A 24,753-nucleotide genomic window follows, 5' to 3' on the forward strand; every position below is an offset into this window, starting at 1 on the left:
AGTCTGGGAGAGATGAACGGATAGGTCCGTAGAACTCGCATGGAGCAGAAACCGCAAATCAAAGGGAGATGTCACACCTGCAAAACAATGACTACCTAGAAGCCAATCCCCTAAAGCCCTTAATACACAGGCTAAATTATAATACTGCAAATTAGGAAAACCCCCAAACCCCCTTGCAACAGGCACCATTAGTTTGCCAAGGGATACCCACGCTTTATGCCTCCCCCAAACAAACTGAGAGCAAACAGGATGTAAACTCTTAAGATCCAAGGAGGTAAGGATAAGAGGCAGCATTTGTAAGGTATAAAGTAGTTTAGGAAGAAGCGACATTTTAAACAGAGCTGTCCTGCCTATAAGAGTTAAAGGCAACTTTAACCACCCCATAGTGTGCTTATGAATGTCCCCAAGCAACGGTGGGATGTTGACTTTATACCATTGAGCAGTATCTTTATGAAGATAGATGCCCAAATATTTAATCAAGTTCCCTTCCCAATACAAGGGGAAGTCTGGCCATGAATCGAGCAAGAGTCCCCAAATGTCCAATACCTCAGACTTATCCAGATTTAACTTAAGGCCTGAAAAAGAGCCAAACATCTATAAAATATCCAAAACAGGAGAAAGAAGACTGCACCCAAGGGAGAAAAAGAAGAATATCATCAGCAAATAGAAACGTACTCTGAAAAACAAATTTATTAAACACCATATGTTCCTGAAGAAGATCTTGAAGGGCATGCCCCAAGGGCTCAAGAACATAAGAACATAAGAAAATGCCATACTGGGTCAGACCAAGGGTCCATCAAGCCGAGCATCCTGTTTCCAACAGTGGCCAATCCAGGCCATAAGAACCTGGCAATACCCAAAAACTAAGTCTATTCCATGTAACCATTGCTAATGGCAGTGGCTATTCTCTAAGTGAACTTAATAGCAGGTAATGGACTTCTCCTCCAAGAACTTATCCAATCCTTTTTTAAACACAGCTATACTAACTGCACTGACCACATCCTCTGGCAACAAATTCCAGAGTTTAATTGTGCGTTGAGTAAAAAAGAACTTTCTCTGATTAGTTTTAAATGTGCCCCATGCTAACTTCATGGAGTGCCCCCTAGTCTTTCTATTATCCGAAAGAGTAAATAACCGATTCACATCTACCCGTTCTAGACCTCTCATGATTTTAAACACCTCTATCATATCCCCCCTCAGTCGTCTCTTCTCCAAGCTTAAAAGTCCTAACCTCTTTAGTCTTTCCTCATAGGGGAGTTGTTCCATTCCCCTTATCATTTTGGTAGCCCTTCTCTGTACCTTCTCCATCGCAATTATATCTTTTTTGAGATGCGGCGACCAGAATTGTACACAGTATTCAAGGTGCGGTCTCACCATGGAGCGATACAGAGGCATTATGACATTTTCCGTTTTATTCACTATTCCTTTTCTAATAATTCCCAACATTCTGTTTGCTTTTTTGACTGCCGCAGCACACTGCACCGACGATTTCAATGTGTTATCCACTATAACACCTAGATCTCTTTCTTGGGTTGTAGCGCCTTGGCGAGTGCCCCTAGACAGAGGGAAAGGAGCTGAAAGTCTACTGTTAACCCAAATTTAGGCCCCCAGGTTAGTATATAACACCTGAATAGCCTGAAAATAGAACCCTGAAAACCCAAATCTATCCAAAACAAATTTGAAATAGGACCATGAAATGCCTTCTCAGCATCAAACCCCACCAGGACAGAGTCAACAAAATGGTCATGTTTGCAAAGATCAAGCAAAGGGAAGATAAGTCTGATATTCACACTGGAGTGCTTCCCCTTCACAAGCCCTGCTTGCCCCAGAGAAATCAAAGATGGAAGGATAACTGCCAGGTGATTTGGCCAAAAGCTTAGCATAAATCTTAATATCAACATTTAACAGAGAAATCGGTCAATAAGCAGATGGCTGAGTGGGATTCCTACCAGGTTAAGGAAGTATAATTATATTGGCCATACGTAAAGTATCGGGCATCTCACCTCTGACCACCATTGCATCAAACAAGGATTGCAGACTTCAGGTTCAGGTTCAGTACTTTATAAACAAAAGATGGTAATCCATCAGGGCCTAGTGTCTTTAATCACTGCTGCAATTTCCTCTACACTAAACAGCTCATTCAACCTATCTACCTGCTCTGGTGTCAAAATTGGGAAAAAGATCTACTCCATAAAATGAGTCCTGGCAGTCAAATCCTCTGCTTCGGCAGTATATAACTGGCGATAATAAGATTGAAAAATAGCACCAATATCTTCAGCAGAGGTAGCTACTTTCCCATCACTCCCCCAAAAAGTAGAGACAAATACAGGTTTCTCTTCCCCCTTCATTAAATTAGCTAAATTCTTACCAGATTTATTACCAAAAAGAAACAATCTATGTTTCAATGAGAACAAAGAAGATGTTGCTCTCTTATGCAGGTAATCATTCAAAGATTTCCACAAAAAAATGAACCGGAGTTGGAGGTCAGGAGTCGGACTGAGATTAAGATCCCTCTTACATTGAGTCAACTGATTAGTGAGTTCTAAACTTTCCTTATCAAACTCCTGTTTACGTTGCATAGAGTACCCAATAATTTTCTCACAAAGCACTACTTTGGCAGTTTCCCAAAAAAGAATGGGATCGGATTGATGTTTCAAGTTATTCAACTCATAATCTTGCCATCTGGACAACAAAAAATCCTTAAAGGCTTTATCCTGCATTAGCCAGGAAGACGTTTGCAAATGAAAAAAGTCACATTCTGACCTCGGGCTCCATAAATCACAAGTCATTGGGCAGTGGTCAGACACCACCATAGATTCAATGGCTGAGCTTTACAGCTGGAGGGAAGAGAAAAATCAGAAATCAACAAGTAATCAAGTCTAGATTTAGAATCAGCAGAATGTGCATAATGTGTAAAGTCCCTTGAACAGGGATTTAGCAATCTCCAAGTGTCAATAACCTGTAGGAAGTCACAAAAAAATGACACCCCTTTAGTGCTACTGAGTGGTTTATTCACAGATTGTGACTGATGGTCCAGAGCAGGATCTGCCACACAGCTAAGGTCTCCCCCAAGTACAAAAGATGTTCTGTCCAGAGAAACCACTTGAGTCACCAAATAAGAGAAGAAACCATGCTCATACTGATTCACCCATAAATTGATAGCAGAATAATAGGCTTTCCAAAAAGAAGTCCCACCACAATGATATAGTGCCCTTTGGGATCCACTATGGACAACTGCCTTTAAAATGAAACGGGCTTATGAATTAAAATGGCAGCCCCTCGACTATGAGAGGTACCTGGCACCATAAGTAATTCATTGAACCCCTTCTTTTTCAATTTGAGATGTGCTTTAGTAGTCATGTGGGTCTCCTGCAAATAAACCACAGACCCTTTAAGCCGATTAAGGTTGGAGAGTACTTTTTCCCTTTTCACAGGGGTGCCCAATGCTCGCCACATTCCATGTAAGAAACTTAAGCACACTACCCATTATGCAAAATATAAACAGGCAACTCTAGTAGCAAAGGATACCATAAAGATAGAAGTATATATGCTGTGCTGGGATGGTATGTAGCTTGCCTATGACCATAGCATAAATCTGAAAATCTAAACCACCTTCCACTACTAAAATATTGTACAAGAAGGACTGCGGCTCCTGAAACCCATTACTCCCATCTACCATAGCCCCAATCCTTCACCCCTCTCCCACCCACTCCCACACCCCCCAATGCCTCCCTAACCATCCAACTGTTTAAAGAAACATACTCCCTGCTAACAGAGAGATGAAGATACTATTGATGCACACAGGTGCCTTCCCCCATCTTCACTCTTCTAACATAAGAATAGTGGTTTATACAAGGCTATCAAGAAACAGGGAAAAATATAACTGCAACAAGTCAAGTTAAATGTCAGATGGGCCACAGAAAAAACAAAAGCCATGAGATCACAAATAAACAGATGGTCAGCAAGTTCCATTATGCTATAGACTCAGAGCTGATCACAGAGACCACACCAAAGAGAGTTATCAGGGACCCAGGTTGAAAGGAAAAATCCAAAAAGCGGTCACAAAAGTAGTCCAGTAATGGTTCAGCAAATGGTCCATCGATAAATAAGGCACCCCCAGCAAGCTCACAGCCCAGACCACAAAAAACAATCCATCAAGCCAGATGAGAAAATTAAAAAAAAGACGACAAAAAGTGAAAAAGAAACCAAATTAATAAACAGTGCTGCACAAAGTACTGAGCACTGAGCACAGAACCTTTATTCAGCTGGCAAGGACAAGATGATGCAGTTGTACTCCAGCCTCAGCTCAGGCCCCCAGATGAGGAAGCTCACTAAGAAAGTCCTCTGCTGTCTTGGATGAATCAAAGAACCGAATGTCCTCCTTAGCCCAGATCTTTAAACGATCTGGACTGAAAAAAAGTGAAAAACAAAGTTGCCATTTAACCAGGTTTGAGCAGATCGGCGTGACGGCTCTCCGCAGCAACGACTCCATGGGGGAAAACTCTTGAAAAATCAGTAGACGTTGCCTCTCATAACCCAGATCACGCTTCCTGTGATAGGCTTGCATTAAAAGCACTTTGTGAGCATAGTTGAGAAGTTTCGCCACTACAACCTGCGTCTTTTTTAGTGCCTGCCACTGCAACACCCATGAGGTGCACATGCTTCACTTTGAGGCAGTCGACCAGGGCTGGCAGGCCTAATTTCAAAGGTAATCAGTTCTCAAGGAGATCTTGTAGCTTGGCATCCAAAATCTGTTCCGAGAACCCCATAAACCAGAGGTTAGACCTCCTAGAATTATTTTCTAGGTCCTCTAACTTTGCGTCTTGGGAAGCCACTAATTTTTCCAGTGAGGCAAGTTTGATCTGGAGGGCCATGGTATCGTCCTCCACCATGCTTACCCGACCCTCCAATGTATCAGTGCGAGAGTTGTAATCGGATAGCAAGGCTTTAACCTCTGCCATCTGAGCCGACAACTCGTAGATTCGAGAATTCAATACAGCTACAACCATTGTGGTTAGGGTCGCCACAGTGGAGTCATTCAAAGTGCTAGCAGGGATCAGGGTTGGCACAGCAGCCATTTTGTCTTCAGGTATGTACAGCTTCTCTTTTTCCTTTCTGGTGAGCCATGTTGTTATCCCATAGTTGGGCTTCCCTTACTAATCTGGATTCCCTGAGTGAAATGAAAGGCAAGTGGAGGACACAAAAACAGGTGAGAAGGGTTCTAATATCCTGTTATGGGATACACAGGGGGAAGGCACCCGGAGCTCAAAGTGGAATGTCCTCCCTGCTCACCTCATCACATGACCTCCTCTGGTCCACTTTTTAACTAATTCTCTATAATTTTCCCAAAGTGTAAGGAGATGTTTAGTTCTATCAATAACATGAGAATATAATATACTAGCCATGTTGTACAAAACATTTTTAAAGAAATACGTTTTTAAATTTTTCTTAAACTCTATAGTATTAGATATTAGAGATGTGAATCGTGTGATCGATCGTCTTAACGATCGATTTCGGCTGGGAGGGGGAGGGAATCGGATCGTCGCCGTTTGGGTTTTTAAAATATCGTGAAAATCGTGTAAATCGAAAACCGGCACACTAAAACATCCCTAAAACCCACCCCGACCCTTTAAAATAAATCCCCCACCCTCCCGAACCCCCCCAAAATGTCTTAAATTACCTGGGGTCCAGCGGGGGTCCGGAACGACCTCCTGCAGTCGAATCGTGTTGTCTACGGCCGGCGCCATTTTGCAAAATGGCGGCGCAAAATGGCGCCGGCCGTAGACAACACGATTCGACTGCAGGAGGTCGTTCCGGACCCCCGCTGGACTTTTGGCAAGTCTTGTGGGGGTCAGGAGGCCCCCCAAGCTGGCCAAAAGTCCCTGGGGGTCCAGCGGGGGTCCGGGAACGACTTCCTGCACGCAAATCGTTTTTCCGTACGGAAAATGGCGCCGGCCATACGCGTATGGCCGGCGCCATTTTCCATACGAAAAACGATTCGCGGCAGGAGACCGCTCCCGGAACCCCGCTGGACCCTCAGGGACTTTTGGCCAGCTTGGGGGGGCCTCCTGACCCCCACAAGACTTGCCAAAAGTCCAGTGGGGGTCCAGAACGACCTCCTGCAGTCGAATCGTGTTGTCTACGGCCGGCGCCATTTTGCGCCGCCATTTTGCAAAATGGCGCCAGCCGTAGACAACACGATTCGACTGCAGGAGGTCGTTCCAGACCCCCGCTGGACCCCAGGTAATTTAAGGCATTTTGGGGGGGTTCGGGAGGGTGGGGGATTTATTTTAAAGGGTCGGGGTGGGTTTTAGGGTTGTTTTAGTGTGCCGGTTTTCCCGCCCTCCCCCTTCCCCCGATTTACGATTTTTTGATGATAAATCGGGGGAATTGTTATCGTATCGCGGCTCTAACGATTTTTGACGATTTAAAATATATCGGACGATATTTTAAATCGTCAAAAAACGATTCACATCCCTATTAGATATTAAGCGGAGTGAGTCAGATAGTACGTTCCAGAGAGTGGGACTGGTAATTGAAAAAGCAAGCTTTCTAGTGAGATCAAGACTGGCTATATTAGCAGTGGGAATGTCCAATAGGTTTTAGTTAGCAGAGCAGAGATGGCTTCCAGGTTTATAAATATGAAGAGTTATACATAACCAGATGGAGGAGTTATTGTGAAGTATAATCGTCTGAATCTTAAGAAAGCCATCAATAATACTACCAAAGATTGCTTTTATAAATTACAAGTCATGAAAAGGCTCAAACCCCTCCTCCACTTCCAAGATTTCAGGACTGTGCTGCAAGTCACGCTCTTTTCCAAAACAGATTACTGTAACTCTCTTCTCCTCGGGCTCCCCATTTCATCTATCAAACCATTACAGATGCTCCAAAACGCTGCGGCAAGAATCCTGACCAATACCAACAGAGGAACACACATCACTCCCATACTACAGAACCTTCACTGGCTGCCAATAAAATATAGAATATTACACAAGGCCCTCACTATAATTCACAAAGTCATTCACAACCAACAGCAACTAGACCTCCAGATCCCTCTCAAATTATACTCATCAGACAGACCGATCAGAGAAGCATATAAAGGCACCCTGCAACCCCCTACAATGAAATCTACTCGCCTATCATCTACCAAAGAACGAACTTTCTCTACAGCTGGCCCAGCCATCTGGAACAAGATGCCCACAGAACTCAGATTAGAACCATGCCCGCTTACCTTCCGTAAAAAACTTAAGACATGGCTCTTCATCCAAGCCTTCCCCTAGCCTACAGATCCAGCAATTCCTCACTAGTTCAGACACTGATTCCTAACTAAACACTCCTACAAGTGTAGTCAATACACTTATGCCTCTTCTCTTCATATTATTGTATTATCTAATTTGTTCAGTTATGCCTTCTATCGCTCCGGCTATCCTAGCCCTCCAGGTTAATACCCCTTGTTATATGTAACGTTCATCTCTTGTTATATGGTTTGACTTTGTTATTCCCCTCGTGTTATTTGTAAACCGATCTGATATGAATTTCTTTCATGAAGGTCGGTATATAAAAATGTTAAATAAATAAATAAATAAATAAATAAATATGGATCATTGTAAGAATTTTATACTGAATATGAAAAGAAACAGTTATCCAATGCAGGGAGTAAAGAACAGGTATTATATCTTTTCGGTGATTAGAACTGAACAGGATATGCGCTGCTGCATTTTGAGTTAATTACAATGGGCAGATTGTGTTACAATAGTCTAGATCTATGAGAATTAATGCTTGTAGAACTAAATGGAAATAGATTGAATTGAGAAGAGGCTTTAGGAGTTTAAGCAGATGAATCATATAAAATGAAGATTTAACAACTGAAGATATCTGATAAGTCATTGCCAATTCTGTGTCCAGTGTTATTTCGAGATTTCGGGCCTTTTAAATTATGGAGATACCATGACCATGAAATGTTATAGTGTTTGGGGGACAATGAAATGAATTTGGTATTGTGGATAGGTGCATAATTTCAGATTTAGAGGTGTTAAGTTTTAAGCGATTATGAGATAACCAAATGTTAACAGTTTTAGGGGTAGATTTTAAAAGTCCTATGCACATCAAATCAGGGAGATGCATGTGTCTCTCAGGCCAGCGCACAGTGTGCTATTTTAAGAAGCATCCATGGATGTACATATCTCCCGGTAATCGCATAAAAGATGAAGTCCAAAAATGGGGAGGGGTGCAGGAGTGGTCTGGGCGGGCCATGGGCGCTCTGGGAATCTGAATGGAAACCAGCGCATAAGTATTTAAGTGAACAAGCATGCACAGGAGTCCTCTACTGCATAACTTTACTTCTACTATAGATGGCATATAAGTTATAAAACAAAAAAACTAGGCTAGTCAGTGGGGTTTTAAGGCTTGGAGCACGTAGGGTAAAAGAGAGTTTAGTTAGCTAGTGGGGTTAGGAAGTCCTATCCTGTAACTGGGCAAAGTGGGAACAAACTGGTTTAAGTGGTAATTGTGTCGTGTGCATGTATATTAAAATCCCCCCACTTAAACAGTAGAAGCAGCAAATGCACACATCCATATAAAATGGTGTGCATTTTTACACACGTCCAGACAATTTTATATGTTGCACGCGTATACATGCACATTATAAAAGGCCACATCCATGGGCATGAGCCGGCATACGTGTGTTCATGTATACCTGCATGGCTGTTTAAAGTTACCGTCCCTATGCATAGTGAAATAATGAATAGGATATTAAACCATGATGAAAAGTGATCATCATTGGCATATATTTTGAAATTTATGCCCAACCAAGAAAGACGACGACAAAGTGGAAATAAATATATGTTAAAAATAAGGCTGGGGGAAGTGACATCATCAGCTGCAGATGGCGGCTTAGATTCTTTCTCCCTCTCTCCCCACAGATTTATCTGATAATTGTGCCGCATCCAGACGGAGAACATCGATAATTCCTGCATACTTCGGCTGTCTAGCTCACAGTGGTCATGGCTACGAGGAAAAAAGCAGTAGACTTACAGCAATTTTCGTATGATGCGAGTGGCTCCCGTTTTGCAGCCTTGAGCGAGGCAGCGGGGGGGGGGGGGGGATGGCCCTGACGGCCCTGCATGCGCAGGCACAAAATCTAACCCGGAAACCAGGGCAGCAGATCAAAGTGCTGACTTTATAAGCAAGACGGATGTAATAAACTGGTTTCAAGAACTGAAAAAAGATATAAAAACTCTTTCAGAAGAGTTCCGTGATGCAGTCATTAATTTACGCTCCGATATCAAAGAATTGGGGACTCGGGTTGAGGAGGGAGAAACCCGTATGGATGATCAGGAGCAGAAAATATCGACACTGACCTCCGATTTAGCCAGCCTGCGACAACAGCAAGAAGATACGGAGCTGAAACTCGAGGACCTAGAAAACCGTAATCGTCAGAACAACTTACGCATTCGAGGCCTTCCTGAAGAGGCAGCCTATAATAATATCTCCGACGTGGTTCAACGCATTTGCCGAGCGTTGTTGGTGGCAGTGGGGCAATCCCATGGTGAGGGCTCCGAAGATCCCCCGGAAAGTATCCATGTGGAGCGGGCTCATAGGGCATTGGGGGCGGCTTCCCGTAACGCTCCCCAGGACATTATTATCTGCCTGCACAGCTTCCAGGTGAAAGAGGCGATCATGAGAGCTGCTCGAAAAATGGATGCCTTTCAGTGGGAAGGCCACGCTTTGGCCATTTATAATGATCTGGCCCCGGCGACGCTGAAACGGAGACGTGAGTTCCAGCCGGTAACTGCGTTTCTTCGGCAGGCGCATTACAGATACCGGTGGCTATACCCGTGTGGGCTGGCTTTTACCATTGATGGGACTTCTTCGAGAGCTAGAAATCCAGCTGAGGCGGTGTCTATTCTACAGGAGGCGGGCCTGGAGGTCCCCTACGTGGCGGGGCAGACGACTCAGACTCGCTCGGCTATGGAACCGGCGAAATGGCGGAAGATGGGGAAAGGCGGCAGACGGCTCAAGAGGACCTCGGATCCCGTGGAGAGAGGGCACATGCCTGGGAATAGCAGTGATCAGGCTGTGGCCCCTACATGAAGGATATCTGTGAACTTCCTGGGAGTGGAATTCATGGCTGGGGCGGGCCACGGGTGTGTTTCTCACTGGTGGCTAAGCCAGCTACAGTGCTAACTAATTGTGTGGCATTTGAAACCCAGTTGTATACATTTTTCAGTTAAGTTTGGGTTCAGAGTGATGCGGTTCTGATGTTTGTTGGGCAGGGGAGTGGGGTGGGGGAATGTAGCTTCCTCCATTAGGGGTCTGCCTCATGAAGGGAGACTTTGAGTATGTGAGAGGGGAAGGGGTGGAGGGGGGTGGGTAGAAGGGATATGGGGGAATGTATGCTGAGAGTGTTTCTGATAAATTTTTCCTGCATGGGATGTGGGGTGTTCAGGAGGGCTGGTATGGAAAGGGTATCTAACACGGTATGATACCTATTAAGTTTGTGTCCCTTAATGTGAAGGGCTTAAATTCCCCTATGAAGAGGCAATTGTTGTGTAATGAGCTAAACAGGCACCGTGCATCCGTGGTCTTTATCCAAGAGACTCACCTAAGACGGAAACATGAATACTTACTCAGACCTCGTTCATAACCACATAGATACTATTCAGCCAGCACTCCTGATTGCAAGTATGGGGGGGTGGGTATTCTTTTTGCTAATAATTTGGGAGTCAAAATTTTGGAAACAGTGACTGGACTTAAAGGGAGATATCTCATTCTCGTGGTAGAGATTCAGAATTGCAAATTCACCCTGGTAAATGTATATTGTCCTAACCAGGGACAGGGATCTTTATTAGCAGAGATTAATGAAAAGCTGCAAAGAGTAGGGGAGGGATACGTGGTGTTGGGTGGGGACTTCAATGTAGCTCCTACAGTGGGGCTCGACACATCATTGGGGGCAGGTGGGGCGACTCAAAGGGACCGAAGGGCCTTGCAAAAATTGGGGGCGGATTGGCATTTGCTTGATATTTGGCGTATCAAATACCCAAAAAGTAGGTCTTACACATTTTACTCGAGGCCCCATAATACCTATACAAGAATTGACTATTTTTTAATAGATAAAACTCTGAGTGATCATACGCTTAAAGCTGAGATAGACCCTATCACGTGGTCGGATCACGCTCTAATTTGGTGGGAAGTGAATGTCCCGACTGGGGAACAGGGGACACATTACTGGAAGCTGAATGATAGCTTACTTAAGAATAAAGCAAACGTTACCAAACTGCAAGATTACCTGAGGAATATCTGCTTTTCAATGGTGACAAGGGGATTTCTCCAGTTTCGGTTTGGGAAGGATTGAAAGCTACGATGAGAGGCCATCTTATTGGAATGGGTTCTTATCACAAGAGACAAAAAGAGCAGGAGCGGCTTAGATTATTTTCTCAAATCGCAGACCTAGAACGGTTACATCAACAGGATCAGAGACCCAATACACTTAGGAAATTAGATGAGGTACGCCAACAGTTGAAAGATTTAGACGCTGATCGTAGAGCCCACCAATTAGAGTTAGTGCAGCAAATTTATTATGAGAGGGGGACAAACCTAGCAGGTTGCTGGCTCGTAAGCTGAAAGGGCAGAGAGTTCAATCTCATATCCATGCGATCAAAGATACCCAGGGGGAATTGCAAATGAAGCTGAAGGATATTTCAAATTGTTTTTTGAAGTTTTATGAGACCCTGTACTCTACGGACCATGAGGTAACGGAGGATGATATTACCCATTTTTTAAGCAATATACCTCTCCCCAGTGTTTCCAAACAAGCACAAGATATATTAGGGTCACCTATTACAGTTTTTGAAGTACAAATGGCAATTAAGTCCTTAAAAGTAGGGAAGGCCACTGGCATAGACAGTTTTACTCCTCTCTTCTATAAAACCATTGTTGGGGTTTTAGCATCTCCTCTCCAGGAACTCTTTAATGCCCTAAGGGACGGTCAGCGGCTACTACCAAATGGTAATATCGCGGGGATAACTATTCTCCCAAAACCGGGTAAGGATGTACAGTTATGTGGGTCTTACCGCCCTATCTCATTAATCAATATTGATCTTAAGTTGTTGGCCAAATTTTGGCTACGCGCTTACGAGGGGTAATTCTAGAGTTGGTGCAGGATGATCAGGCGGGATTTATGCCTGGTAGATCTACCTCAGATAACGTTCGCAAGATAATAGATCTGCTGTCTGTGGCTAAATCTAGTGTACAACCCTCGGTTTTTCTGACAATAGATGCAGAAAAAGCGTTTGATAGGGTGCACTGGCCCTTCTTATTTGCGGTGATGGACAAAATGGGACTGGGGGGCTACTATTTAACCTGGGTAAAAGAGTTATACAGAGACCCAAGGGCTTGTATAAAAATCAATGGTGGATACACTCCGATGTTTTCAATCCATAGAGGGACCAGACAGGGGTGCCCCCTCTCCCCTCTGCTATTTGCCTTGAGTGTGGAACCCCTAGCGGAATTAGTACGAATTACACCGGGAATAAGGGGAATTCTGATGGGGTCGGTCCAATATAAAATCTCGTTATATGCAGACGATATTATTTTTACGGTAACGGATCCAGCAGTATCGTTACGCCTTCTTACAGATCTTATAGCACGATTTGGGGCGGTGTCTGGTTTCAGGATTAATATGGATAAGTCCGAAATACTTCCAGTTGGCATTACCTTGGAAAGCCGATCGCAGTTGGAACAACTGTTCCCTTATCGATGGACTAAAGGCCCCGTACGATATCTGGGCGTCAATTTAGTGGAAAATTTTCATGACCTTTACCAGGCGAATTATGAGCCATTACTGCGAGCTCTCAAGAAAGACATGTTGCACTGGGATAGATTCAGCTTATCTTGGTTGGGGAGGATAGCAGTGGTGAAGATGAATGTCTTTCCCCGCCTCAGTTATCTCTTCCAGGTTTTGCCCTGCTTTTTATCTGATGGTTGGTTCCGGGATATGCAGCGGAAACTCTTTTCCTATATTTAGAAACGGAGGCCTCCCCGGGTAGCACGCACGGTTATGTATAGACCTCGATTAAAAGGGGGGCTGGGGGTCCCACATCTCAAGAAATATTATGTGGCCGCTCAAGTACAGGCAGTTGTGGAATGCCACATGTTACGTGGTAGGAAACAATGGATGTCAATTGAACAAACCTGGTTGGGTAGGGACTCCTTGGAGTCCTTTTTCTGGGCCAAACAAAAGCCTAATCTCAAGGTTCCTTCTCTATTGCCGTCCATGCAGTGTACGTTGACAGTGTGGTACAAATGGAGGACAGGACTGACGGGGAAGTATAAGTACTTCTTTCCCACTAGGCTAATTGGTATGTCTGATTTCCCCGCTGGCGTTACATCCCAGACTTTTCAGACGTGGGAGATCAAAGGGCTGTGTCGAATCCAGCAGTTTTGGGAGGGAGTGGGGTAAAATCCTTCACTTCCCTGCAGGGTGAATATAATTTGGCTGCGGGGGACTTTTTGGCCTATGCACAGATACGTCACTTTCTCCATCAGAAGGATGTATCCCGAGATCTTAAACTAGGAGTATCGTTAATGGAAGGGTTTTGTATTGCCACCAGGAAACCTCCCAAATTGATGTCCAAACTATATAAATTATTGGAAGATACGGACATTTATCAAGCGTCTCACATGAGAGCGTGGGAACGTGATTTGGGAGGTGAGTGGGATAAGGAAAAATGGGACTCCTGTTTACTGGGCTTGGGAAGACATTCCATGTCCACCTCTATGGTGGAAAATGAGTATAAACTGCTATACAGGTGGTATTTATGCCCGGCAATTTTGGCAAAGAGATATCCTCACCTGTCCAACAAATGTTGATGCTGCAAACAAGATGAGGGTACATTTTTGCATATATGGTGGACCTGTCCGGTGCTCCAACCCTGGTGGAAGGGCATACAGCAGTGGGCCAAAGATATGCTGGGCATGGAATTGGCTCAACGGCCCGAGTCGTGGTTGTTAGGCCTCTGGGATGAAGGGCAACAGGTATTTAAAGTGAGGTTATTACGATACCTCGCTGTCGCAGCACATCTGGTAGTCGCTCGGTGGTGGAGACGGCCCGAGGCGCCTCCTATTGCTGCTGTAGTCCATAGGCTCAGAGGCATCCAAGCTATGGAGAAAATAGCGGCTTACCGTAGGAATGTGATTTCACGGTATGAGACTATTTGGAAACCTTTGACGAGTGGAGACAGTCTTTTTGCTCCTGAGGGGGGGAAAAGGGGTTGAGCCTGTATAGTTTAGCAGTATTTTTTGCATTATCTTGTTGCCAGTGTGCTTGTTTACCACAGATCCTATGAGTTATGGCGGGATTAGAAATATTATGTTCACTCTCGGTATTATGTTCACTCTCGGTATTATGTTCACTCTCGGAAATATGGCTCTCTTTATGCATTGTTATGGGTGTGGGGGGGGGGGGGGGTGGTCAGGAGGGGATGTATTAAAATGTTTCATTGAAATACCAGGTTGTCTGGATGACACAGCTGTCTGTTCATGATGTGTTGCATATGTATTAATGATTGTATTTCAAATAAAAAGTTAAATATAAAAAAAAAAAGTAAGGCTGAGAGAGAGGAGCCTTGTGGGACACCTGAAGTAATGAAATACCAAATTGAGTTCTATGAGCTGATCTTTTCCCTAGATTCATAAAAATGCATTAATAACACATTGATAATGCCAGCGTTAAGAAAAATGACATGTTTTGGAAAATTTTAGAATTACCACACCATGCAGTAGTATCACACTAATGAGAGAGAAAGAGAGAGAGAGAGAAAGGTTCTCTACAAGACCCTCCTAGTAGTGAAATATTTATATCTCTACCATCAAGCTAGAGTGAGATAACATACTACAAAATTTCATCTTTGTGAGACTTTCCTCTATCTAAATGATGTCAAATCTTCTCCAAGGTGTACTGTGCTGTTCTTACATCTCACTCTACATGCGAAACTGGCCCCTAAACCTCCACCCATACCTCACCTCAACCTATTAGATGGCTCTCCTATAGAGACTAGGGGGCATTCCAGGCAAGTAGCACATTTAAGACTAATCGGAGAAAATTCTTTTTCACTCAACGCACAATAAAACTCTGGAATATGTTGCCAGAGGATGTGGTTAGTGCAGTTAGTGTAGCTGGGTTCAAAAAAGGTTTGGATACGTTCTTGGAGGAGAAGTCCATTAACGGCTATTAATCAAGTTTACTTAGGTATAGCCACTGCTATTAATTGCATCAGTAGCATGGGATCTTCTTAGTGTTTGGGTAATTGCCAGGTTCTTGAGGCCTGGTTTGGCCTCTATTGGAAACAGGATGCTGGGCTTGATGGACCCTTGGTCTGACCCAGCATGGCAATTTCTTATGTTCTTATGAGATATAAATAGTTGCACACTGTGAGGCCCTCACCAGAGGCATGATCTCTCTCTCTCTCTCCCTCCCCCCCCCCAAGCCCAGAAATGGCCAAAATGTTGTGTTATGGCCATTTCAGGCATATTGCACAGCCTAATGCCAGAAAAAAAGTTGTAGTTAAAAACGCAATAGCTTGCATTATGCTATCGCACGGTGTCATACTGCCCCTCATTTTACTAAATCCCACCCAATCTCCTCCCTGATCTTGCACCTCCAAAAAATTTGCATTCGCACTGTGCGTTATTGTTCTTAACGCATGCATTAATGCCATAACACATTTTGATGAATGACCCTATTAATTTGTTGAGGGCAGTTGAGTAGGTAAGAGGTGAAGCATTGGATAATTTTATGATCCAGGGTATCAAATATTGCAGATATATCCAGAATATCAAATGCTGCAGATATATCTAATAAAACTAGAATGTAATCTGTGTTTGAATTAAAACCTCATATGATAGAGTTGAACTATGATAGGAGCAGAGTTTCTGTGCCATGGCCTTGTCTGAAACCATGTTGATTTAGATTTAGAATTGAAATCTCATTGATATAGTCCGTCAGTTTATATAGGACTATAGATTCTATAATTTTAGCTAAAGTGGTAAGTGCAGCAATTGGTTGACAGTTTGTAAAGTCAGTTGGATCAGCTGTGTTCTTTTTAGGATTGGGCAATATCAGAATGTCACGAAACACACCCGATCTGAGAGACAGACTCACTAAATGACACATTGGAGAAATGTGATCCTGAGCTGCTTTTAGTAAATAGATTGGACATGGATTTAAAGACTCGATGAAGATTTCATTTTAGTTAGTATTTGAGAAATCGTTAATGAACCAACCTCTTGGAAGGTGCCCCAAGTGCACAGAAACATTGAAGCATTTGATTTAGGTATGGGGAGTGGGAAAATTCAGGAAAAATATTAGTCACTTTCTCCTTAAAGTAGGAAGCAAAGTTATTATCGCTGTTATGAAGAGTATCCTCTCTTAATAATATTAGTGACTTAACGATGTTGAATGGCAGGATTGCCATTTGCTGACTGAATTTTCTCATAGTAGTATGATTTTTTTGCTATGTCAACCTGTTTTCTGTATTTAGCTAAGAAGGCCATATAAATGTTTTTATGTGCAGGTAATGGGTTCTTTCACCAGTGTTACTCATGGCACCTTAAATTTCTTTTCAAATTTTTTAAGTGAGAAGTAAACCAAGGTGCATATGTTTATGGTTAATATTGATGGATTTTACAAGAGCAATTGAATCCAATGTCTTAACAATAGAGGTGTTCCACCAAGACAGTAGTGTCAATATTTTCTGTAGTTATATCTGATATAACTGAGAGAAAGGCAGTAATGAATTAAGCTGGTTCAACCTTTTTTCTTTTTAGTATTTTTTGAGTATTGATTGATTCATTGGAACTCTTACTATTAATTGTACAACATATAGAAATAAAAAAAATGATCTAAAGATAAATGACCAGATCTAGAATTGATAAAGACAAGGTCAAGACTATAACCATGTTTATGCAAGGGTTTTTTAATCAATTGCTCCCAGCCTAGACTAGCAATGGCCTCAAGAAAGATGGAAAGAGTAGGAGGAGGGGGGAAACATCAATATGCGGATACATCAATTATACGTGCAAAGAGAAGTGCATTGAGAGGCGCATTCTTGGAGTGGAGTCAGATTTATGCACATACTTTAAACTTTCAGAAAGTGTGCAAGTGAATGTTGCCAGAAACCGTACCACAAAAATAGCACGGGCAAGTCTGTGCAGGTACTTTCTCTGAAAACTGACACAAAGTCTGGAGGTAAAAAGTATTCACACACTTTACATCTTCCTGGACGATTTGAAAGTTATCCATCCCCCCCTCCCCCCCCCCCCAACCGCCGGTTCTCTCTTTTTCCCCAGAAACAAAATGGGACAATTATTAATAAGACTCCTAATATGTTTCCATTGTCTGGTTGAAAATGTGTGCACCTATAATAGGAGGGATAAAAATATTAGAGGTTAGAAATCATTCCGCCAGTTGAGCAGTTAGTGCATTATACCAAGGAAAAAGAGAGCTGAGAAAGATTGCCAGGGTATGCTCACCTCTTTGTAATCATGATACTGTTTAGCAGCAATGGAAGCAATTTTCTTTTCAAAGTCCCTCTGCTCTTCTTCCGTCAGCAGTGCATGCCTACGAAGCTCCACATAGGGCCATTCCTTGCCACATTTCTCACCATCAACATCAGCAGGACAATGGAATTTGACATAACCCTGCAAATGAGGAGAACTGGCATGATTATTATTGCAACCGGGTGTTGCTTAACATTTGCCTCCCCCCGAGCGCCCCACTGGATTATCCCACTAATATAATTTTTGTACCATTTTGAAGGCTATTCAATTTGAAATTTAACAGTACCTTACACATTACTTAAATTTATTATTTATGACCAGAATGTACAATAGTGACAAACAGCGTCAGGTTGACCGTATTAAGTGTATTGCATTTCATGAGGCACGTAATGCTGGAGGAACCTTTGTAGAATATGCTGATGGAAAAATACCAGAGACCTCGATACAAACCAGGCTCTGAAGATGAAGCCAGCATGAACCAGTGTTGAGAGAATTCACAAACTTTAGCAGAATCAACAAGTGAGTCACAGGATGAGCATGAGACAGCACCGAGGGTACGAAGGATAATCTGTGAGAAGGACTGTGTGCGATAAGATAAGGGGAAACATAGAACAGCTGCGTTTAGCAGACAGCTCAATACATTTGTGGTGTGAAACATGCGTAGTAGAAGCCAGATGGCTTGTTAAAAGTAAACTATATAAGTAGAGCCTGCACGTAGAAAACTTTAAGCAAAATGATCCTGAGACTACGAGACTAACATGTGCTATGTACATTATGTGAGTATATTTTACTTTTGCTTCCTGTGTACACCATTGCTGATACGCAGTATATAAAGAAATAATAAAGAGAAGTAACAGAAAAGAGATATCAGAGTCGTTCTTGAAAAACATCTGGCGACCACGGCAGGACTGCGGGTGTTTGGCATGTGTTTGCGGGAACAACTCTGATTGTTTCTAGTGAAGTGTAGAAGATTCACTTTCTCGGTGATTCCCTTGGCTCGGAGTGATCAACCGTGGTCAAGGAGTAGTCATTTATAAGCCAAGTCCTGTGTGAATCTCGGTGAGAACTTTGAAAAAGGCGCCAAGGGTTTTAACGCTGCAGTAATTGCTATTTTTCTTGTATTTATTGTGTGGTTTGATATTAGCGTGTGGATGTTAAAATCCCAGGATGGGAAAAAACTCCCTACTCTGTGCTGGCACAGGAATGGGCAATGAATATGGGATTGGCAGAAGCATGGGATGTAGGTAGCGAGCCTGTAAATATTGTAGACAAATTACAAGAGGTCCCAGTAGAAAAAGGGAAGGAACTAGAGGCAGTAGGAAGACGTGGCTGGCTTTTATTGACAGGATACAGAAAGTGTCACGAAGAAAAGCACAGCTTGCAACTGAAATTAGCTGAACTAGAAAATGAAATGGATGGTCTGCTAAAAGACAACATTATGTTGCGATGCCACTTAGAAACAGTTTTCCAAAAAGCAGACCAATATCAGTCAGTGGCACAGCATAAATATCGAAAGCGTAGACAAGTGAATAAAATGAAAAATGAATGGAATCCCGAAACATGAGACGGGGATATTTGGAATTCCACAGATACAGACAGTGCAGAGGAGGCAGAAGTAGAATCCCTGTCAAAAATAAATACTGTCGAACAAGCATGCCCTATTGTTCGGCGTAGGACAAATGGGCAAGCAGTAGAACAGGAGGTTACCCAAGTGTTAGAAGATTTCATACAGCAAGATAGAATGGGGCATGAATTTCCCGCTATACAGACACAGAAAGTTAGTGACCAGCCTTTAAAGGCAGCTGGATATCAGCCTACAGGGAACTCCGCTAGGGTTGATATCACGAACAGAGTTCATTGTACTCCCGTTATAGAATTAAATTCCCCAGCCCGTGAACAGATTAATGAAACATTTGGAGCCTGTGGCTATCAGCATAATGACCCAGCCTCTTTAAAACCTTTAGAAAAGTGTTTAAGAACAATTGAGAGACAGAATGAAAAGGTGTCGTGAGACAACAGCAGATAGGGTAGATGCCCCAGTGGCACACAATACCCCAGTAACACACAATACCAAGTTTAGGAAAAGGGGAGTGCCTGGCAACACTCCGTTACATGTTAATGCCCCTATGATTCCTTTCTTTGCAGTAGTAGAACACTTTTTTGCTCTACCGCTCTTACACAAATGTGTCATGATTATGTATCCCATTCTGTGTGTATTTAACTTTATCATTATGTGACAATAGAAGGTGTCATTTGTTAGGAATCACAAGGACACTAAACTAGAATTAAAAGCAGCAACTAGGAAAAAGCACTTTTTAGAGCAGCAGTATGTGGGAAGAATCCATGGCATTCTAATGCCTTAGCAGACAAATTCTTTTGGTGAAGTATATCCATGCCACAATGCTCAAAAATGAGCACAGCTTTCATATGACTATTGTTAAGAAAATTGTAAATTGGCTAAAAACTGGAGAAAAAAAAATTATTTTTTCTTTTTTCCCTTTTCCCTGCCCATTTGGCAACAGATATACAACGCTATGAGCAGTGTAAGACTGATTTAAGTGAGACCTAGAAATCCTTTGGGAACACCATAAAATCAAATCCTCCTCTGATTAATATAAACACCACTGCGAACAGAGGAGCAAATGATCCTGAAGAGGGGGGAGTGAAAATCCGCCATTGCATACATCTGTGACAGAGTGTTAAAGGGAAGCCTAGAAGTTTTGTGACATTTGTTATTGAGAAAAGGACATACAGAAAAAAAATTGTCACAAACCCCTGGATTTTGCTTTCAGTATTTACCTTCCCTTCCCGGCAGGCCCCTATGTGGCCTCAGCTGATAACCTAATGAAAAGCTTGTAATATTTTAATTGTGCAGCTATAGATTTAGCTAAAAGATTTTCAGAAGCAGGGAGAGACTAAACTTTGTTTTTCTTTTTCCCATCTATCTCACATGACTAAACTTGAAGGAATGTAACCATGATTAATCAAAGTAGTGCTTTTTACTTATACTTTGTAATGTGATTTAAAAGATTAGAATTAACCTCTCCTTGCATGTGAGATTTCTCATTTACAGATTTACAAGAATAAAAGCTGCTGTACAGGAAGCTGAGGGTTTTTCTTTCTCCTAGATTTTGTTTTTCCTGAACAGATCTGTTTTAAAAACTCTGATTTTTGCTTAATTTTAGATCCAAAGATTTTTGTTTTTACTTTTAAAAGGCCTACTTTTTGAAAAGTGCACTGAATACACAATAGCTTCTGACGTCATTTAAGTGAAGCAGTCACTGCTAAAGTTTTATGGACAAAATGTTTTAATAATGTTTTAGAGTATATTATGCTAAAAGGTGATTCTCTTCTTCCTTTTCTATTTCTTCCCCGTTGCCTTTGTTTACTTGCAAGTATAGTTTTACCCAAGAGAATGGAAGAATGGAATGTATTTGTCCTCCCTACTATGAGTCGGCATGGCCGCAGCTTGTTTTGCAGAGCTGTCTCCAGTCAAGGCCTAGTATACTAGATAACAGTACTTTCCCATTTTGTTTAGGTAAAGGTTCAAGTGCTGCTGTTAGTAATTCTCCACTCCGAGAAGGGGGGCCTTTCCCCGTAGACACTGTCAGCAAAATGTTTTTTTTATAAAAAAGCCGAGCAGGCTTGAAGGGGGGTCTAGCCAGTACGGCAACCCCACAAGCTTTTCCTTGCAAATTCCAATTGCTTTTATTATGTTTCACAGAAGTACAGGTTTTGTTTTTTTCCTTCTCTTCAACAATGAGGGCAGAGATATCCTTGTCGCTCAGAGTTCCTGCTGACTAACAAAAATTGGTATTATTCCACAGTGGCTCCTAAGGCAAAGAAGAAAGCTGTCCCTGCTAAGACCGAGGCCAAGTTAGAGTGCCTTGTAGTGCCTTGTAGTAACGCCTTCCAGGTCGACAGCCTTCCTGCCATGAAAAAAGTAAGACTGATATCTTTATTTTTTCCGGATTTTTCCAGGTTATTTTCTTTTCCACTTTTAAACAGAATTCTGATTTTTGTTTTACCCTGGCCAATTCCAATATTTTCCAGTTGTTTTTTTTCTGGATTAACTTTACTTTTTGATTTGATTTTTGAGCTCACAATATGTGTTAATTGTTGTTTTGTCTTTTGTGCAATGAATAGATGTGTGACAGTTGGAGTGAAAGGATGTCCAAGCATCTGGGTTGCTTTTGTCTGAATATTGTGTTACTTTATAGAAAAGTGGGAAACAAAAAAGGGATTATGATAACATAATATTGGATATCCATATGAATAGTGTATATAGGGATTATTGCATATGGGAATTTATTGATGTTTATTGTAGAGTTTCTTATTTTGGTTTTTTATTCATCTTATATCAGGTATTAATCCATATACACAAACATCTGAATTAGTGTTGGGAGTGCAGCTGCTGTACTTCGAGGACAGCTTCCAGAGTGCTGTGCTGCAAGACATATTCACTTCATTTGTCACTGACCTCATAACTTGAAGTCATCCCACCTTTGCCACAGAAGATACCTTGAATCTTTCATTTTATGGACTGAAGTGCTCAGAATTTCCTTGTTCTGTGGGGGTGGCCTTACTTAGACAATGTTTTTAAGTAATATGTATATCTCTTTGAGATGTAATAACTGATAATTATGATGAAATATGATTGTGATACACTCAGTAGTACACTCAGTAGTACCTAGTCACACTGTTACTTGCAATTGTTATTATTTTGATTCTCACATTAATGATACCTTTTGAATTGCTGCAGTTTTATTGCTCTGTAGTTGCTCTTCTCTGTGTTAATGGTTCAGACCTAGACTAGATTTTTGAAACAGTAATTTTTGTTGTTTTCCTTTTTTTGTGACACCACCAGGGGGTGTAGGGAGTGGTTTAGGCATTCTCAATACAACGGACACAGAGACCCTATATAATAAGTTAGACAATTTAGGAAACCAACTATATAATCAGCAAGTGATAATGGGACAATGGTTACCTATCATCCCAGATTTACATTTACGGAATATACAGAAGAAAACATTATTAAATGACCTGGAAGATTTGTTAATGTCTTTTTACTAATCAAACATCCATAAATTTGACCAAAGTAATAAATAACACACGATTCCAGCGCCTCATATCCAAGGATGGTATGTCAATATTTTATTTCCCCAATTGTACATGACCTGGCAACCCGAATTATTAGGTGAATGGGTGAATGAGCAAAATCAAACTATACAGATGAAATGGTGTATCGAAGTCCCTACCAATACAAAAGACTGTGAATACAAATGTAATAGCATACAATCGCATCAATCTGGAAACTGCTTGCATGAAACAAACCACAAACCATGTAGGAGATAGAAGGGATGAGGAGAGTGAGAGTAGTTAAAAGGGAGGTGTTAAGTGTTAAGGACCATCTTTCCACAGAAAGAAGAACGACCCTCGTCTCTATGCTAGTCCCCTGTGTGAAGAATCGAGATACCAGTGTGAGACCAGTGTGAGCCAGGAGTCTGCCTGGCTCAAGGGAGGATTGTAGACTATACTGATGGAAAAATACCAGAGACCTCGATACAAACCAGGCTCTGAAGATGAAGCCAGCATGAACCAGTGTTGAGAGAATTCACAAACTTTAGCAGAATCAACAATTATAAACACACCGAGGGTACGAAGGATAATCTGTGAGAAGGACTGTGTGCGATAAGATAAGGGGAAACATAGAACAGCTGCGTTTAGCAGACAGCTCAATACATTTGTGGTGTGAAACATGCGTAGTAGAAGCCAGATGGCTTGTTAAAAGTAAACTATATAAGTAGAGCCTGCACGTAGAAAACTTTAAGCAAAATGATCCTGAGACTACGAGACTAACATGTGCTATGTACATTATGTGAGTATATTTTACTTTTGCTTCCTGTGTACACCATTGCTGATACGCAGTATATAAAGAAATAATAAAGAGAAGTAACAGAAAAGAGATATCAGAGTCGTTCTTGAAAAACACCTTTAATTCAAAAAAGTGGATTGCTGAAAAATTAGGTTGAAGCGAAAGCTGGATTCAGAGGATATGGGGTAAGACTGCTGATGAGTGTTTTGCAGAATTTGGTGAAGGTCGACTGCTAACGTTGTCTCAAGAAAGACAAAAAAAATTAAAATTTTTGCAACAAGTCGAAAAAAAGTTGTTACCAGGTGGCACAAATGATTTTGGATGAGAGGAGGAAAAAGGTCAATAGAGGAACAGTTTGTTATCGAGTCAAGGCCGGTATCCAGGTGTTTCATGTTATTTTGAGACCATTGAAAACCAAAACCCTTATCCAAGACAGACTCTGGCTGGCAAATTGGTTATGAAATTGGAATGAACAGGATTTCCTTCATTTAGCACCCTCCAACAAATTTTTCATGTGGTCAATATAAAACCAAATTTTTAAAATGATCGTTTGTTCAAAACCTTTGAATGAAACAAGTGACGAGGAACATTATTGCCAAATTGTCAGAACCCTTACTTGCAATGGTCTTTTTGTCATTTTCATATCAAAGAAAATGTTGTGGGTAATGATAGAACATGGGGAACCTTGGGATGGCACCTATTTTCAGAATATGATTCTAGCCAAAAATGTTATCCCATTTTTGAGTTGTCCTAAAAACATTTTGAGGTAGATTTTAAAAGCACTATGGGGCAGATTTTAAAAAGTTGCGCGAGTGCGTACTTTTGTTCGCGCAGCAGGCGCGAACAAAAGTACACCTGATTTTATAAGATACGCGCGTAGCCGCGCGTATCTTATAAAATCTGAGGTCAGTGCGCGCAAGGCTGCACAAAATCGGCAGCCTGCGCGCGCAGAGCCGCGCAGCCTGCCTCCGTTCCCTCCAAGGCCGCTCCGATTTCGGAGCGGCCTCGGAGGGAACTTTCCTTCGCCCTCCCCGCACCTTCCCCTCCCTTCCCCTACCTAACCCACCCCCCCGGCCCTATCTAACCCCCCCTTACCTTTGTCGGTAAAGTTACGCCTGCTGAAAGCAGGCGTAAATTTGCGCATGTTGGCCAGGTGCCCCGCTCCGTGGTCCGGTCCTGGGGGCTGCTCCGGAGGCCGCTGCCACGCCCCTGGAATGCCCCCAGGCCGAAACCACGCCCACGTCGCCGCCCCCAAAACACCGCACCCCACCCCCTAAACGGTGCGTCATCTCGACACGCCCCCCGACATGCCCCCTGAC

At 42.4% G+C, this 24,753-nt stretch overlaps 1 protein-coding gene across 1 annotated transcript in view; it reads right to left on the reverse strand.

The window, feature by feature from the left end:
• Positions 1 to 24,753, reverse strand: part of LOC115082697 (uncharacterized protein DDB_G0292642-like) — a 69,051-nt gene that overhangs the window by 12,265 nt on the left and 32,033 nt on the right. The window contains exon 3 of the mRNA XM_029586893.1: positions 17,533 to 17,700. Coding sequence (XP_029442753.1) covers positions 17,533 to 17,700 — 168 coding nt within the window. The remainder of the gene's footprint in view (positions 1 to 17,532; positions 17,701 to 24,753) is intronic.

This window comes from Rhinatrema bivittatum, unplaced genomic scaffold, assembly GCF_901001135.1.
Source record: "Rhinatrema bivittatum unplaced genomic scaffold, aRhiBiv1.1, whole genome shotgun sequence".
Classification (NCBI taxonomy): Eukaryota; Metazoa; Chordata; class Amphibia; order Gymnophiona; family Rhinatrematidae; genus Rhinatrema; species Rhinatrema bivittatum.